The sequence below is a fragment of the Cricetulus griseus genome (genome assembly GCF_003668045.3).
Source record: "Cricetulus griseus strain 17A/GY chromosome 1 unlocalized genomic scaffold, alternate assembly CriGri-PICRH-1.0 chr1_1, whole genome shotgun sequence".
In the NCBI taxonomy this organism is placed as follows: Eukaryota; Metazoa; Chordata; class Mammalia; order Rodentia; family Cricetidae; genus Cricetulus; species Cricetulus griseus.
The window spans coordinates 60,294,658-60,310,119 of NW_023276807.1; the positions used below are offsets into that span (position 1 = coordinate 60,294,658).

A 15,462-nucleotide genomic window follows, 5' to 3' on the forward strand; every position below is an offset into this window, starting at 1 on the left:
CCAGTTACTCACAAGCATGCCAACAGGTGACAGTGGGTCAGGGTAGCAGAGATTTAAAAGCTAGAGCAGCTTTTTCTCTGAGGACAAGATGGGTGGGAGGTTCTGGGGTCATAGCTATGACCCTGTCTCTAAGCCCAAGTGTGACTGGGTGTGTGTTTTTCTTGACTTGATTTTAGAAGCTGAATCTATTCCCTGCAGCTGAATCTTCTCCTCTTGCACAAACTCCTTTCCATCCACCAGGCAGGGAGGGAGGACTAGATGTCAAACAAGGAATCATGCCTTCTCTGAATCTGCTGGAGGGGTCAACCTGAGGACCACAGACACATTCAGGTTGGGAGAGAAGTGCCCCGGGCCAGACCTCTGTCCTCTAACTCAGGACAAAGAAGTCACAGTGAAGAAGGTCTTGATGGAAGGTTCCTGCTAGAAGCCAGACTGTCTGCAGCCCACAAGCCGCCCTTTTCCTTCATGGAGTCATGGCACAGCCAGGCTAATGCTAGTCCCTTGCCTGGAAAGATGCATTCTTTCCCTCCAGCTACCTAATGGAAACAAACACAGATGTCTTGTCCTGATGAGCATCCGACAGGACCAATATTTAGTCTCCACCAGGGAACGTTGTCCTCACCCGTTTGCAACCTCCTTCTCATGTATAACTGCCAGTTCTGGCACTGGGGAGAAAGGTAGCCGAAGAGAATCCTGGGAGGCTGCAGTGCCTGCAGGACTGGCTGAGCTGCCCTACAGGGATGGCCTAGTTGGAGACAGGCCTAAGACAGTCAGCTTTGTGCTGACCTGAACGGCGGTTTCTTCACTGGTGCTTATTTTTCTCTCTAGCCAACAACTCATCACCTTTTCCTCTCCCCCCATCTCCCACCCCTCCTCAGGAGCCTTGGAGCCTCCCCTAAGCCTGACTCAAGTCAAAAGCTGATTTGCTGCAGCTGTAGCCATTGCATATCTTAGAATGGAAGTTGCCAAACTAGGATTCTAATAGGTCCAGGTGCCAGCCTCGGTTGGGGGGAGGGTGATGGGGGTGGGGGTGGGGGTAATGTCCTTACCCCTGAGGAATCTCATATGTATATTATATGGTACTCACCTTACTTGTCCCTGGGTCACACTGTGAAACAGTCCCTTGGGTTAGGGCATGCAATGCTCCCTTCATTCAGATAATAGACTTATCATCCAGGCAAAGGGGCAAAATTACCCGTATCTGTGTAGTGTCTTTGGACACTGAGGCAGCAAAATGGAAAGTGAGGCCCTTAAGCCATAGTCTCCCTTCTCACCATCTTTCCCCAGGTCTGGATAGTGACAGTGGGCCTCTGTGCACACCATCAAACAGGTGCAGCAGAAATGGGATGATGTACAAACGCCTCCATGAGATCTGCTCTTTCTGTCTTTGGGAAGAAGAAAATCGAGTGTGTGGCTTTACGTTTTGGATTGTTGTCTCTAAGTCCTGATTACCCAGGGATTCTCAGAGACGCTCTGGCCTTGAGTTCCACCGACACTCAAAATGTAGGCTTCCTGACAGAATAGACACCAAGGCTCCTGACTCAGGCATTTGCAGGGACTGAGGCAGAAACTTCCCCAGAGTTCCCCTGAAATCCCAAGGACCAGGCCATGTGAATTCAGATACTTTCCCAGCATCCAGGCTGGATAGTTTGGGTGCTCAGGTGATGGGAAGGCCATCCTAATTAAAGCCACATGGTGGGGGTTACTGTTTAAACCTGCTGGCTCCTTTCTACTACGTCCCACCTCCTCTCTCTCCTTAAACACACACATGCAACGCTCCCTCCCTCCATTTAAGCAAACAACCCTCTCCGTGATTAAGTGCAGCCCCTTCTTATCTAAATACCACACAGATGTATGAAGACATGGGAGCCTGCTGCTCTTCCAGAGAGCTTGCCCTGATATCTTCTCCAAGGCTGCACAAAGCAGCCTTCCTTGGCCTTTGCTGACAGAAATTCAAATGCCTGCACCCTAGTAAATCAGCCCTGCTTGGCAGGCTGTCCCCCATTTGTCAGAGATAGGATTTTCCCTCCAAAGACTTCAGTCGCCCTTCCCATCTTGGCTTCCCCCACAGCAAGCATTTGAAACTGCCCAGATGTGAACAAATGGAACACAGAAAGTCCCACCTCTGTTGGCAACTTCCTGTCTTACTTCAGCTGTCCAGATAACACCTTCAGTTGGTTAGCTACAACAGCCGCTACAGTAGGAACTAGCACTCTGTTAAGGGACACAGCTTGAAATGGTAATAGAGCATTGTGCCTAGGGGGCAATGAAAGATGGGACCTTTGAGTGTCCCCAGAAGCAGACAGGAGTATATATACTCCAAGGGGATGGCAGTTTAGGGCTAGGAGTGTAGCGCCAAAGTGGACAGTTTGCCTCCTCTATGCCTCCTCCTGTTTATAGGTCTAGCTCCCAGCACTGTAAACAATTTTTTTAAAAAGTAGTGAATGATTGAAGATTAGCCCTAGATAATCTGGGTTTATAATCAGTTCTCACTCCAGTTGGTTTTGTTCTCAATTCAAAGTACAGATCATAACTTGAGTCTAGAAGAGATGGCTCCTCATAAAGATTCCCAAGACAGATTGTTCCAATGGGAGCCTCTGAGAGTTTCCCTGCCCAAAGAGTGCTTGATAGACCCAGCTCCCACTGTCCTTAGAGGTATGACGTCCATAGGTGGTGGATCACTCCTTTAATCCCAGCACTCAGGAGGCAGAGGCAGGCAGATCTCTGTAAATTCAAGGACAGCCTGGTCTACAGAGTGAGTTACACAGAGAAACCCTGTCTTGAAACTCGAGGGGGGGGGGAGGGGATGACTCCATCTTAGATCCACAGAATCAGAACCTGCACTTGTTCTCTGTGGCTTGTACTTATTAAATCTTAGTAGCGCTCTTTGAAGATCCAGATGTATCCCACTATAAAGGATAAAGCCAAGTCTCATCCCCTCTCTCTGAACCACTTTATTAACTAATATCAAAGTGGCCCATAGTACTTCAAGAGATCTTGCAGCAATGTGTGTGGAAGAGAAAAGAAGTCCCAAATAAATACCTGCTTCTCATTCCCAAGCCATGTTTGGGCTATTAGAAGGTTTTGCAAAGATGTAATGAACCAGTGTCTTGAAACAGCCAGCAAACTTACAAATTCTAAATCTGGTGTTATCTAGATTGTCAACTTCATTCAACTGTAATATGCCCAGGAGAGATAATTAGATCATGAAGAATCTGACCCAAGTAATAGTTCAATCCTTCGATGAATTAAAAATTTGAACGAGCTGTTGGGAGGGAAACTGCAGGTGGGATTCCGGTAGAAGTATGTAGGTCACTGCAGAAGTGTTCCTGGGGCTACTTCTTGCCCTGACTCCTTGTTAAGACCATTCTGTTTCCTGTGTGTTGTGAGCATTTGTTTCAGTGAAGGGGAGGTAAACTAACATATGAGACCCCATTACCACCCTTCATAATCAAAATTTCTGAGGGTAGAAGCCAGGAACTGGACGTGAGCATGCCACTCTTGGTGACCACCACACAGGTTTACAGGGAAATACATTCCCCTTCTCTCCTGTGACTTTCATCAGGCGACAGGTCCCAGTTTTTTCTTCCTCAGAAGCCAATGTGGATTTGCTGGCATGTCTGGATCCTATGTGGGAAGACAGCAAAGCCAACCTAACTTGGACCCATCTCTTGTTTCCCTTTGATAAAGAGGTCTAGCTGGTTCCTTGAAGAGAAGTGTATGCTATGCCGAATGACGTCAAGCAAGCCTGTAGTTCTTAGATTACCTAACATGCCTAAGCAGGCCCACACTCTCAGCGCTGGGGATCCTGAATGCCCCAGCACCCCCTGAAACCAAAGTATACTTCTGCACACCTGTCATCATCTCTGTGCTAATTTGTTAGAAAGAGGACAATTTGAAATGTCATGAGATGTTATGGGTCATGGAAGTTTGGATTCTGTAGGGGTGGTACCAAGCCTAAAGGAAATTCTCTCCTTAAATCACAGGAGAACCAAGAGGAAGTGCCAATATTCTACCTAGCAGTGTTTGCACTTCGGTACTTCACCAGTTAGATGAGTATGTGAAAACCCTCATTCCTCGCTTTAAAGATAGTGATGCTGTGCTTGAATAGGTGATGTTTTGATGCACATTTGAAAAAAACATTACTAGTTGTTCCAGTGTGGAGGAGCTTTTTAACCAGGGTGTACCATCCAATGGAGCTATCACTACAATAGAAGAATTCTGTAGGCAAGAGGCCCAACCCCAAAATAAACAACCGGGGATCAGCAAAGTGTGTCACTCTGGGTACAAACGCAGACCCAGCAGATAATTCAGCCTACACAGCTGGGACTCAGGGATTGTGGGTTCTAATTCTAGCCACGCCAGTGACCCAGCCATGTCACATCTTAGCCACTTCATCTGCAAAATCCCAAATGAGATCACAGCACCAGATACAAACCATTTCTTAAGTTCTAGCTGGAAATTGGAATGTGAATACTAAAATGGAAGGGGGGACGGGGCAGGCCCGGAAAGGGCATCTGAAACATGGGGCCAAAATCTTGGCAGAGCTGAAACCCACACAGCCAGCCAGACAACAGGCTGTTATAGAGAAATGGTTAGTGGGGAAGGATGGTGGGGAGATTCATGGTCCTTCCCAGGTTGCTTCCACTCTACCACACCCAGGTACCACTTAAAGGTGATGGATGATCTAGGAGCAGGAAACAACACAAGGGAATATGCAGAGTGGGAGAGTGTGGAGTGCTGGATGACAGGGAGTCGGGTAAATCACAACTCACGTTGTTATTGATTGAGTGATTTTAGTGAATACATGGCAGGAAAAGCATGGAAACAAAACACATATGGGAATTACTATTAACATATGTGATAACATCAAAACATCTGGTCAGATGTAGTTAAAAAACAACACAAATGAAATGGAATGTAAAACATCTTCACAGTATTCAAAGCTTTTTTATAAAACTTTTAGACTCTAAAAGTGGAGTCCTCACACAGGAACTAGGGCCAACAGGAATTCCATCCATGTGCTTAGGACCTGCACTGCCAGGTCAGAGCAGCCAGCATGCCAGCATCCAGATGTGGTCTCAGGTTTGCTTCTGAAACACATCTTGAAACGCTCCAGCTATGAAGGTACAACAGACCATGTAGTTACACAGAGTCTAACAAGGAAAACAGGTTCTAACTTTGGGAAATGAGATTCCTGTGATTTACACATTCATAGGAGGCCTAGAACTCTGCTTAGATCCTGCCCTTGGGAGAACATAATGCTAACCCCACCAACCATGAGAGCTGAGTGTTAATTCAGAATGCTTTAAAAGTAAAATACAATTCTTGCCTCCAAGTCTACCTTCTACGGTAACTACCGATAGTGTGCAATGGTTCAGCAGGTCTGGCCTCCTCCTCTCCCAAATGACTTTCTGAAAGCTTTCCAAGTCTGCCCCTTTCACAGGCAACAATGGTCTGAACACACAAGGCCCTCCACTATTGGAGACCAGTGAAATGAATCTGCACATCGGTTTGTTGTACCTTTTGTCGAAAAGAACAAAGGTTGGTGATCACGCAGCTTTGGGTGCATAGATAGCCTCCCTTGTTGTCCTGAACTGCTGACGTCGTGCAAACAAAACTGCTCTGTATGTGTCTAAAATCCTCACAGGTCCACAATGGAACTCTAAAGCCAGGGATTCTGAAGCTGGGGAACAGCCACTGCAGTCCACATGTCCGTTTCTGGTGAATTCTTTCTGACAGCATTGCCTCGTACCTGAGGACTCCTAACCCAGAGCTTCCCAGCACGACCCCTAGCTTGCTTTCCGTGAAACTGCTAACACACTCAGGTAAATTCATGTAGGAAATCCTCTGTCACTTGGGAGAGGGCCCTGCTGCATAGCACACTTTGCCAAAATGAGCAGACCTTCAGTGAGCCCTGAAATAGTAACTCGAGGCCCAGCTAGCTCTACACACTCATGAAATGTTTGCATTTCAGTTGGGCAATGAGAAAGTGGACTATTTCTAATCACTAATATGCATATGCATTTTTAAATCATCCAAAATTATAGACAAATCACTTAAGGTCTCTAATAATTTTATGATTAAGGTTGAAAGAATTTTTAAAAGTGTTATGATAATGGGATTACTAAACAAGAGGTTAATTAGGTCAGTATCCTACTCGGGTAGGTAACTAGATTGGCTCGCTGATTTCCAGGCTACAGTCTTCCAGAAGTTTGCAGAATTTTCCTGTTTCTGTGACAATCCAAGGCCACTAGATGACTAGTGTGACTCCTCACAATCTATGCTGCATCTGGAATTCGTATGCCAGGGGTCCTTGAGATGTGGTGGGGGAATGAACAGTCAGACTTTGGTGGAAGAAATTAACGTTCATTTCTTTTCTCTTTAGAACTACCCGGACAACAAGAGTAAGGCTGCCTAAGAGAACTGGCTTATTTACATCACTTATTAAGCATACCAACTTTGAGGAATGCCTTCGGGCACTTGGGAAACTGCCAATGGTTAACTTTGAAACCATCTCCTTGGATAGGACACTTACCCTCAAAAAAAACACTAGTGGGGGGGGTACAAAAGTAAAAGTGGAGGGGTCAGGCAGGCAGCAATTTCGAATTTCTTTTAACTATACACAATCATGTTTGAAGAAATGGATCTCCCTGGAGAAAAGCAGTCTGGGGAGCGCTGTGGATTCCATAGCTGTGCGGGATCCAGGACAGCAGAGCACTGTGGTGGTGCCAGACCCACCTCCACAGCACATGCGCAGACAGAGACACCTTCCACAGCACATGTGCCGCCAGCCCGAGGGCAGCCACCAGCTGTCTAAGAGCGTGGTCTTGGTTATCTTTCAAATGCTCAGCGTGGATTTTTCTCCATGCCTTGAAGGGTGTGTGGGGTTTTGTCACTGTTTATGTTGCTGTTGTTCTTTTGAAATGTGACAGATGAAATCACAATGTAAGGTTCCCTGTCCACCCCAACTCGTGCCCAACTGATGCACTACATTTGCTTTTTTTCCTTTCACTGTATTTTTGAAAACCGGTAATCATTGGCTTCTCAGCCTGAAATGCCTCATGTCTCTGCATGTCCTCCTCATACAAAAGCAGGCCTTTGTCACCATTGTGTCCCAAGGGACCGATAGAAATGGCCATCTGAGACCAACAGTCTCCTATAAAAGGTTGGTTGGTGCAAAAGCTGAGGATAGAACAGGCAGTGGCCTCCCATCCAGCCCCCTGTCTATCCCATTCTGTACTGGAATACCCCAGCTACTGACAGAGAGAGAGAGAGAGGAGAGAGAGAGAGAGAGAGAGAGAGAGAGAGAGAGTGTTGGGGTGGTGGTGCTCTTGTTTCTATCTAATACAGAAAAGGGGGGATTACTACCAAACCGAAAGCATCCTGGCTTGCCAATGGTCAAAATTTTCTGCCTGCAAAGGCTTAGATTACCTGAAGACTCCACAAGCAACTCCTAATGATGTCCAGAATGTACGACTTCAGCCAGCTGCTCTCGTGCACTTCTTTGCAATCCTTTTTTTTTTTTTTTTTAATTTTCTTTTTCCAAACTGGCAAACTTGTGTGCCTGTGTGTGCCTGAGACTCAGTGAAAGGATTCTGCCCTTCCTTTTGCACAGTGACTGCTGGCCCTGTTGCAGCCCTTAAAAAGCCTTCCTAATCTAAAGAGCCCTGGACATAGCTGGCTATGGCTATGTAAGGAGAAGGGAGTGGGGTCGCTGTAGGGATGGAGCCAGCTGCAATGCAAAAGCCACAACTGTAATGGGCAAGAGCAATATGTGAACCCCAAGAGCCAGGGCCATCCACTCGCCCCCACCCTCACCCCAGGTCACACTCCCTCCCCAGTCCACCCCACTATCACTTAAAAACAGACTGGAAGGTGGGGCACTCATGGGTTTTCATTTTCTTCATGAAGTTTTTGAATTCCTTGTTTTTCTTGTCCCACTTGTGAATGGCGGTCAGCAGGTACTGGCTCTTCACCTTGCGGCCCATGATGAGGAATTGGTGGCTGAGGTTGTCCAGCTGGTGGCAGGGACAGTCAGCACCATTCTTGAGGAACAGCACAAGCCGCTTCAGCTCCTTCTTCTTAATGGGCCCCAGTTTCAGGGGCTTCTTCTTCTTGGGGACGATCTTCTTGTCACCATTTTCCTTCTTCACTTCTTTGATTTTCATCCTCAGAGCTAGGATGAGGAGGGGAGGCAAAGAGAGAAGGGGAGAGGGTGAGGAAGAGAAAGTATTTAGAACAATGCCCCACCCAGTCCTACACAAAAGGAAAACAGCTGGTCACTGTGCTACCGAGCTGCAAGTGTCCCCAGGGATTGCTGCAGGACATCAAGAGGGTCTCAAATCAATTTTAGGTTTCATCATGTGAAGTGAAATAATTTTGAATTGGAAAGATAAATCTTGTCATGTTTTTCTCTCGTGTGCAGAATAGAGGTGCGAGAGAGAGAGAGAGAGAGAGAGAGAGAGAGAGAGAGAGAGAGAGAGAGATGAGGTAAGGGGGAAAGGCAGATAGCAGGGGAAAGGAAGAATAAGAGAGAATAATGGGAAGGGATATGAGCAAAGTGTAATAATACACATGCATGAACAGATCATAAAGAAGCCAATTCTTTCGTATGTCAAAAACCATAAAAGAGCGGTTGTCAAATTAATCTATACAATCTCATGTTATTGCCCCCAAACATTTAAAGAAAACAAATTGTCCTAATTTTTTATTAAAAGAAAGTTAGTGGTTTTGTTTTTATATCATCCAAAACAAGGCAGACAGAATCTGAGTGCATATTCAGCAAGGGAAATGCAGGGAGCCCTTCACACTGTATACCAGGGTGTGCTCAATATCAATGTCCAGCTTTAGCACAGGTGAAGTCGGAGTTCCTCTAACTGTCTGTCTGGGGAAGTTTGGTGTCAGGTAAGTCCCACAGATCAATCAGCCATGGACAGGTACCTCCTAGGTCTTATCAACTGAAAAGACCCATACAGAATTAAACTCCACCTTGACTCCCTAACAGCTCAGAGACAGTTTTAATGGGCACATCCAAGTGATGACCACTCCTCACATCTAATATGGTAGGAGAGTTTCTTTTATTGTCAGAACAAAGAGAAAGAAAAAAAAAAAAAAAAAAACACCTCCAACAAACCTCCCTCTTCTTTGCTCTGTGTCCATGGATTCTGTGTTACTTTTTGTTCCCCCAATATGGGTTATGGAACACAGGGCCCCACTGTATGATAGGCAAGCATCCGGCCCTGATGGACTACATCCCGGCCCTGAATAGTATTTTGAACCTATGCCCAGCTCCTTTAGTGGTAGCCACAAAGGGCTCAACGGTCAAAGACATTGGCTAAGCACACATTGCCATGCTCCTTTAAAAGCTGCCAACACCAGATATTAGATATTGAAAACGGTCTTCCGGATATCAGTTACCAGATAACCTGCACATCCTGGGAATTCTTTGGAGTGACAAGTCACTGGGCCCTCCACCATTTTTAAGTAGCTCAAGACTTGCACTGTGCTCCATGAAGAAAGCCCTGTTTCTGAAACATGCTTAGTAGCTACTGGTTCTCAAAGAGTGTGCTGTTTTGCTTTTATTCCTTTAATGGATGGATTCTAGTAACTCCATGAAGAAAAGACAATTATCTTCCCCATCAAAGAGATAAGAAAACTGACATGTGGCCAGTCAATTGGCTTGCTCGTTTGTTAGTTTAAAATTCCAACCCGTGTGCATTAATTAACCGTCCGTTATTTCAACAAATACCTAAGCTAAATCAACTGATAAGCAGGACAGGTTTGTTTTGGTTGACCTCCAGTTTTCAATCCATCACTACTGTCCCCATGGGCATGTGGCAAAATAGCACATCATATCCAGGGCACACAGCAGGAAAAAGCTGCTAGCCGCATGGCAGTATTGAAAAAAGAAAGAAAAGAACGGTGGTCTGGGGTCCCTCAAGACATGCCCAAAATAACTCATTTCTACTAGGTTCTATCCCAGAGTGACACAGGGGGTCTGGGGACCAAGCCTGCAGCATATAGGCCTGGGGGTGCAAAGGGGCTATATCCAAACCACAGTGTCATGACTAACGCACAATTGCTGGGCTGTGCCTGCTGCCTCTGTGATTTCAAAACACTTTATAATGAACCCAAAAATGTAGAATCCTCATTAACTAGATCAAGAAAATAAAGGGCTCAGATGGGCTTCTAATCCCACTTCCATTTTAGAACGGCCTATCTCAGGAAACAGCACAAGAGTCCCTCTAGCTCAGAGACTGTGCTAGTAGAAGTCACCACAGAATGTTTTGCTGGCTACAAGGCCAAACCTTTGCTCCCTTACAAGTGAATAGGAAGGGCAAAAGGAAGAGTCTAGAGAGTCTAAGTCTGTGAATTTAAAATACTCCCCCTGTTTTCTTTTTCTGATGAAAAGACATCTAGACCTTGAGACTGACTTAACTCAAGTCCCGCATAACACCCCAAGTCTGAGAAATGCTTCATGCCAAGGCTGGCAGAAAGGTCACAAGTAGATAGATCCTTGTGAGCAGACATCCCTAGCTATTGACCACCTAGCTTTCTTGGAATCCCCAGTACCCAGAACAGTAAATTGAGCCATAGCTCCCCCAGGGAATTCAAAGTATCAGCACCCCCACCCCAGTGGACCACTGCCCACTGCTTGAATCTCACACACACACACACACACCACCACCCCACCCACCCCCACCCCCCGTGAACAAAGCAACTGGAAGCCAGCAGGTGGGCGTTTGATGAATAGACATGGAGACTGCCCCTCCAAGGCCTCACCCAGACAGGCCCAAACTGGCCCACACTTACCTCAGCTCCCACTGTTGGCTTACAGACCTGGGAGTTCACTTAGGAAAAATAAAAAAGAGATTTCACTTGTTCCAGTGTAAAACTTGATGAATGAGAGAAGTTCTCAATAGGGTTGAGTGAGGGGAGCAGCCAGAAGAGACTCACCACCTGGGCCAAAGCCAAGTGAATCTCATCTCTGCCCGCCTCTGCCAAACAGGGCCAATGGGAATGGAAAATAAACCTTTCCTGTTGTTTTCATCTTAGTGTCCTTTCGAGACCTATGGATAAAAGCTTAGTCCTTAGTGGAACTATTAGGAAGTAGTGGAATGTTCATAAGGCCACGGTGAGGGGACTTGAGGTCACTAATGTATGCCTTTTGACCCAGATGGCAGGAACCCCCAAGTCTTTGGGGGCTTTCTGGTCATGAAGTCCAAGATGTGTCCTACACACAATGTGGTGCCTCACATAAGGCAACAGGCTAACTGATCAGGCACTAGCTGCCAAAACCGTTAGGCAGAAGAATCCTTTCCTGTATAAGCTGGTTGTATGAAGTATTTGCTGTGGCAACAGGAAGCTAACCCACTACTTGTTAAAGATAGGCTGCAAAGCAGTGAGACAACTCTGGTCCTTTCACAAGGTAGATGATGCCCAAGTCTAACGTAGAACCTAACTATGCCTTAAAAGTGGTCAAGTCTAATTTGCATCACCATGAGAGAGTAATACACGTACCAGCAAACAACAGGGTCTTTACTACAATAAGTGTGTCATTTACTGAATACCTACCATGTGCTGTGCTTGAGAGATAAACACAGGCCAAGTGTTCCATCTATTACAGTGGTTCTCAATCTGTGGGTCACAACCCCCCCCCATGGGGTGGGGTTTGCATATCAGATGTTTACCTTACAATTCATAACTGTAGCACAATTACAATTATGAAGTAGCAAGGAAATAATCTTATGGTTGGGGGTTACCAAGACATGAGGAACTGTATTAAAGGGTTGCAGCACTGGGAAGGCTGAGACCTGCTGATCTCCTAACTCTCGTTTACGATTCACAGTGACAGTCAAGCAGGCATTTTGAGTGTTGTATTACAGTCAAGAAGAACCAGGGCCACACAATGACAGCATAAGGCTGCAATTTGTAGGAGATGCAATCAGGATTAGAACTCATAGCCAAGCCCACAGACTGGTCTCTCTCTCTCTCTCTCTCTCTCTCTCTCTCTCTCTCTCTCTCTCTCCACCCACTTTGAGTTTAAAATGTTGTTGCTTCAGTGGAAACTATTTCTTGATTGTGCTGCTTTTAATCACAACTCAAAAAAAAAAAAATAATGTTCCTTTGTCATGACCATGTAAAGGAATTTAGTTTACATAGGTGGGGGACGGTGAAGGGAGGAGGGAAACTGATGATGGAAATGTGGTATGCATTAGGCTCTCCAGTTCTTGGCTGTTTGGCTCACTTTCTTTTTCAAGGTGGAGAAAGTAGGGAAGAAGGCACATATGGCCAGAATTGCTAACATCTTTCCACCTTCCCAGGGTTTGCTTTAAGCATGTGGATTACTTGTAATGTTTGATAGGCAATTACCTGTCCAAAGTTAATTTCTTCACATCTGTGGGTGCCTAGGCTAACTACCACTACCACCACCATGCCATGCCTGTGGCACTGAGGCAGAAGTTGGTACAAGCCCAGAATAGCCAGGAATCAATCGCCATTGCTCTCTCTCTAATCCTACCATGCTTGCTGCCAGGACACTAGAAAATTCACCCGTGGATGAGTTTACAATGCAAATGGTGGTGGCATCAAAGACCCAGGGGACAGCTGCTGGGACAGCAGCCACAGGACACAATACTATATGCACTGTCTCAGTGTTCTTATCTGTAAGATACAAGGCATAGCCTAGCTGTTGGCATGGCTTATGTCATCCCCAGCACTCCATTTACCTGTCCTGTTCGATAAACACTACATTGAAACTAACTAACTTTTGGGCTCCAGATTGCAGCCACCTTAAAACAAAGGAAGAAAAAAAAAATAAAGGAAAGCAAAACTATTCTCTTTTTTTCTTAGCAACAATTTAACATCCCCTAAGGGGAAAACATTACTCTTATCTATGCATTACTGCCAGCCCAGTAATTCAGACACTCAGAAACTTTGAAAAACTCCTAACTTGAGGTTGCAATTTGTTCTTGTTGGGTCTTTCTCAGAAATCTTAAAGCAAAACATCTCTTGGGTTTGAGTACCTCTGAGTACATTTCAGTAGACCATGAAAGCCTCATTCCACTTTCAGTCACTCAAACCATATTTTCTGCACACAAATTATCCTTCCTTGACAGCCTCCCCACAAGGCTCAGCCATATTTCTGAGGCTAAAAGGAGAATCAGAAAAGTCCTAACAATCACCCCAAGCCTGCACTTCCTTCCAAACTGCCTCTTCCTCTTGATATCCCTAGTCCACTAATAGTGTCCTTCTATACCCCTGCCCCCCACCCCACGGCCAGGTACAGCCACCAGATAGATACAAGGCAGCCACCAGCCCAGGGTCATCCAGTTAAACAGCCAATAATCTATGATTGTTGTAGGTATCTAAGAGGGAAAAGAATAAGCTGGGAAAGGTAGGAGTGTGGCTGAGTCAGAAAACACGCTTGAAACTCAACGGATTACAGGTAACAGGTGACAGACAGGTACAATGAGGGTAAAGTATAGAGGAAAGAAGAAAAAGGAGCGTCCCAAAGAAGTGCCTTTGCTGGAAATGAGGGGAAAGAGGAAAGTTGTTAGAAAAGCACCCGAGGCAAAGATGAAAAATAAACAAAATAACCCAGGCAGCTGTTTCAAATGGAGGGGACACCTCCCTATCCCAAGCGCTGAAGAATGTGTCTAAAACTGGACCGCCTAGTGATGCAGGTCACTGACATCTGTGCGAGGCCAGAATCTGAGCCAGCAGAGGTTATTCCAGAGAGCTGACAGCCAATGGGAAGGAGAGACAAAAGCATTCCCCGAAGACAGGCCCTGAATTCCTGGAATGTCTCAAAGAACGGCACCCACTGACGACTTCATGCCAAACACACTAGATGGGGGACACACACAAGTGCTCTACTCCTTCCTGTGGTCAACTGAAAATTAGTTAAAACAAAAACAAAAAAAGAAAAACACAGGGCTGAAGAGGTGGCTCGGTGGTCAAGAGCACTTGTTGCTCTTGCAGAGGACCTAGGTTTGATTCCCAGCACCCACACAATGGGTGTAACTATTGTCACAACTATCTGTAACTACAATTTCAGGGGACCCAACATCCCCTTCTGACCTCTGTGGACACTAGGCATGCACCTGGTGCCTATATGCATAAAAATTAACAAGTCTAAAAACATTAACAATAAACCAAACACATGCAAGGAAATGGTAAAGACAACAAAAGCATGCCAAGAGCATTCTGGATAGCAGAAAACAAATAGGTCAGACTGGCCTTGACAGAGAAGACAAGCTGAAACCAGCTGCTAATGGGGAGAGATGCCTGATGCTGGTAGGAGCAAGCTGGTCCCCTTAGCAGGGCCCACAGATGCTAATGGGCTGGTCTCCACGATGCAACTGTGAATTCAAGGGACTAACCTCACCACCAACCTCAGCAGCAGCCACAAGGTTTATTCTATATGGCAGGTTTGAATCAGATAGGAGGAAGTAGGCGATGTGCTGGAGATTTCACAGCGTCAAGGAGAGACTTCAAGGTAAGATGTAGGACCCTGGGGCTTGGAACACCAAATTTTGGGGCTGGTGAGATGGCTCAGCAGGGAGACAGGCTCTAATAACCCGAGTTCAATCCCTGGAGCCCATGTGGTGAAAGGAGGGAGCTGACTCCCATGAGTTGTCCTCTGACACCCTACACACACATACACATGTGACTCACACAAATAAATGCATAAATAAATAAAATGTCATAAAGATGCCTAAAAGGACACTGATCTCTGCCTCCAAGACAGAGAGTTGAATAGTTTCTCTATCTTTGAAAAATCCAGTAGCTCCAAAGAAAAGGCCATGGGGTTTTTTGACTCAAGAATCCCCACAACTGGTGCCCCAAGTGGAATGAGTTCCCACAATGGTTTTTGTTTTTGTTTTTTTCCCCTCCTTCAAAATCTCAAATGAGCTGGGCGGCGGTGACACATGCCTTTGGTACCAGCACTTGGGAGGCAGAGGCAGGTGGATCTTTGTGAGTTCAAGGCCAGCCTGGTCTACAGAGTGAGTTCCAGGACAGCCAGGGCCACAGAGAGAAACCCTATCAAAAAAAAAAAAAAAAAAAAACTCAAATGAGAGTCAACAAATCACCGGTTTAATACACAAAAAGCTTTCAACTCTATGTGTCTCAAATTCAAATGTCCGGGCAAGGATTGACAAGATTTTAAGGTAAGTCTAAATGTGAATGATAGAGGCCAAAAACATAAGAAATAAATGAGGGGGGGGGGGTCCCAGAGATAACAGAGACAAAGTAAAAAAGCATAAGAAATCTTTAAAATGTGATCATATTGGTTAAATTACCATATCATATAACGAGAACAGAAAGCTATTAAAGGAAACCTTGGCAGGACAGGACTGTGTTCAATACACGTGTTTTAAGACAGGTTTAAAGACATTTCCTGAAATCATAAACAAAGTGACAGGGAGAGAGAAGACAGGAAAAACATACAAGTAG

General features: G+C 45.6%; 1 protein-coding gene across 1 annotated transcript in view; it reads right to left on the bottom strand.

Annotated features, from left to right (window-relative positions):
* Nucleotides 1-7,856: 7,856 nt before the first annotated feature.
* Sfrp1 (secreted frizzled related protein 1) overlaps nucleotides 7,857-15,462 on the bottom strand; it is a 37,199-nt gene continuing 29,593 nt past the window's right edge. The window contains exon 3 of the mRNA XM_027395305.2: nucleotides 7,857-8,179. Coding sequence (XP_027251106.1) covers nucleotides 7,857-8,179 — 323 coding nt within the window. The remainder of the gene's footprint in view (nucleotides 8,180-15,462) is intronic.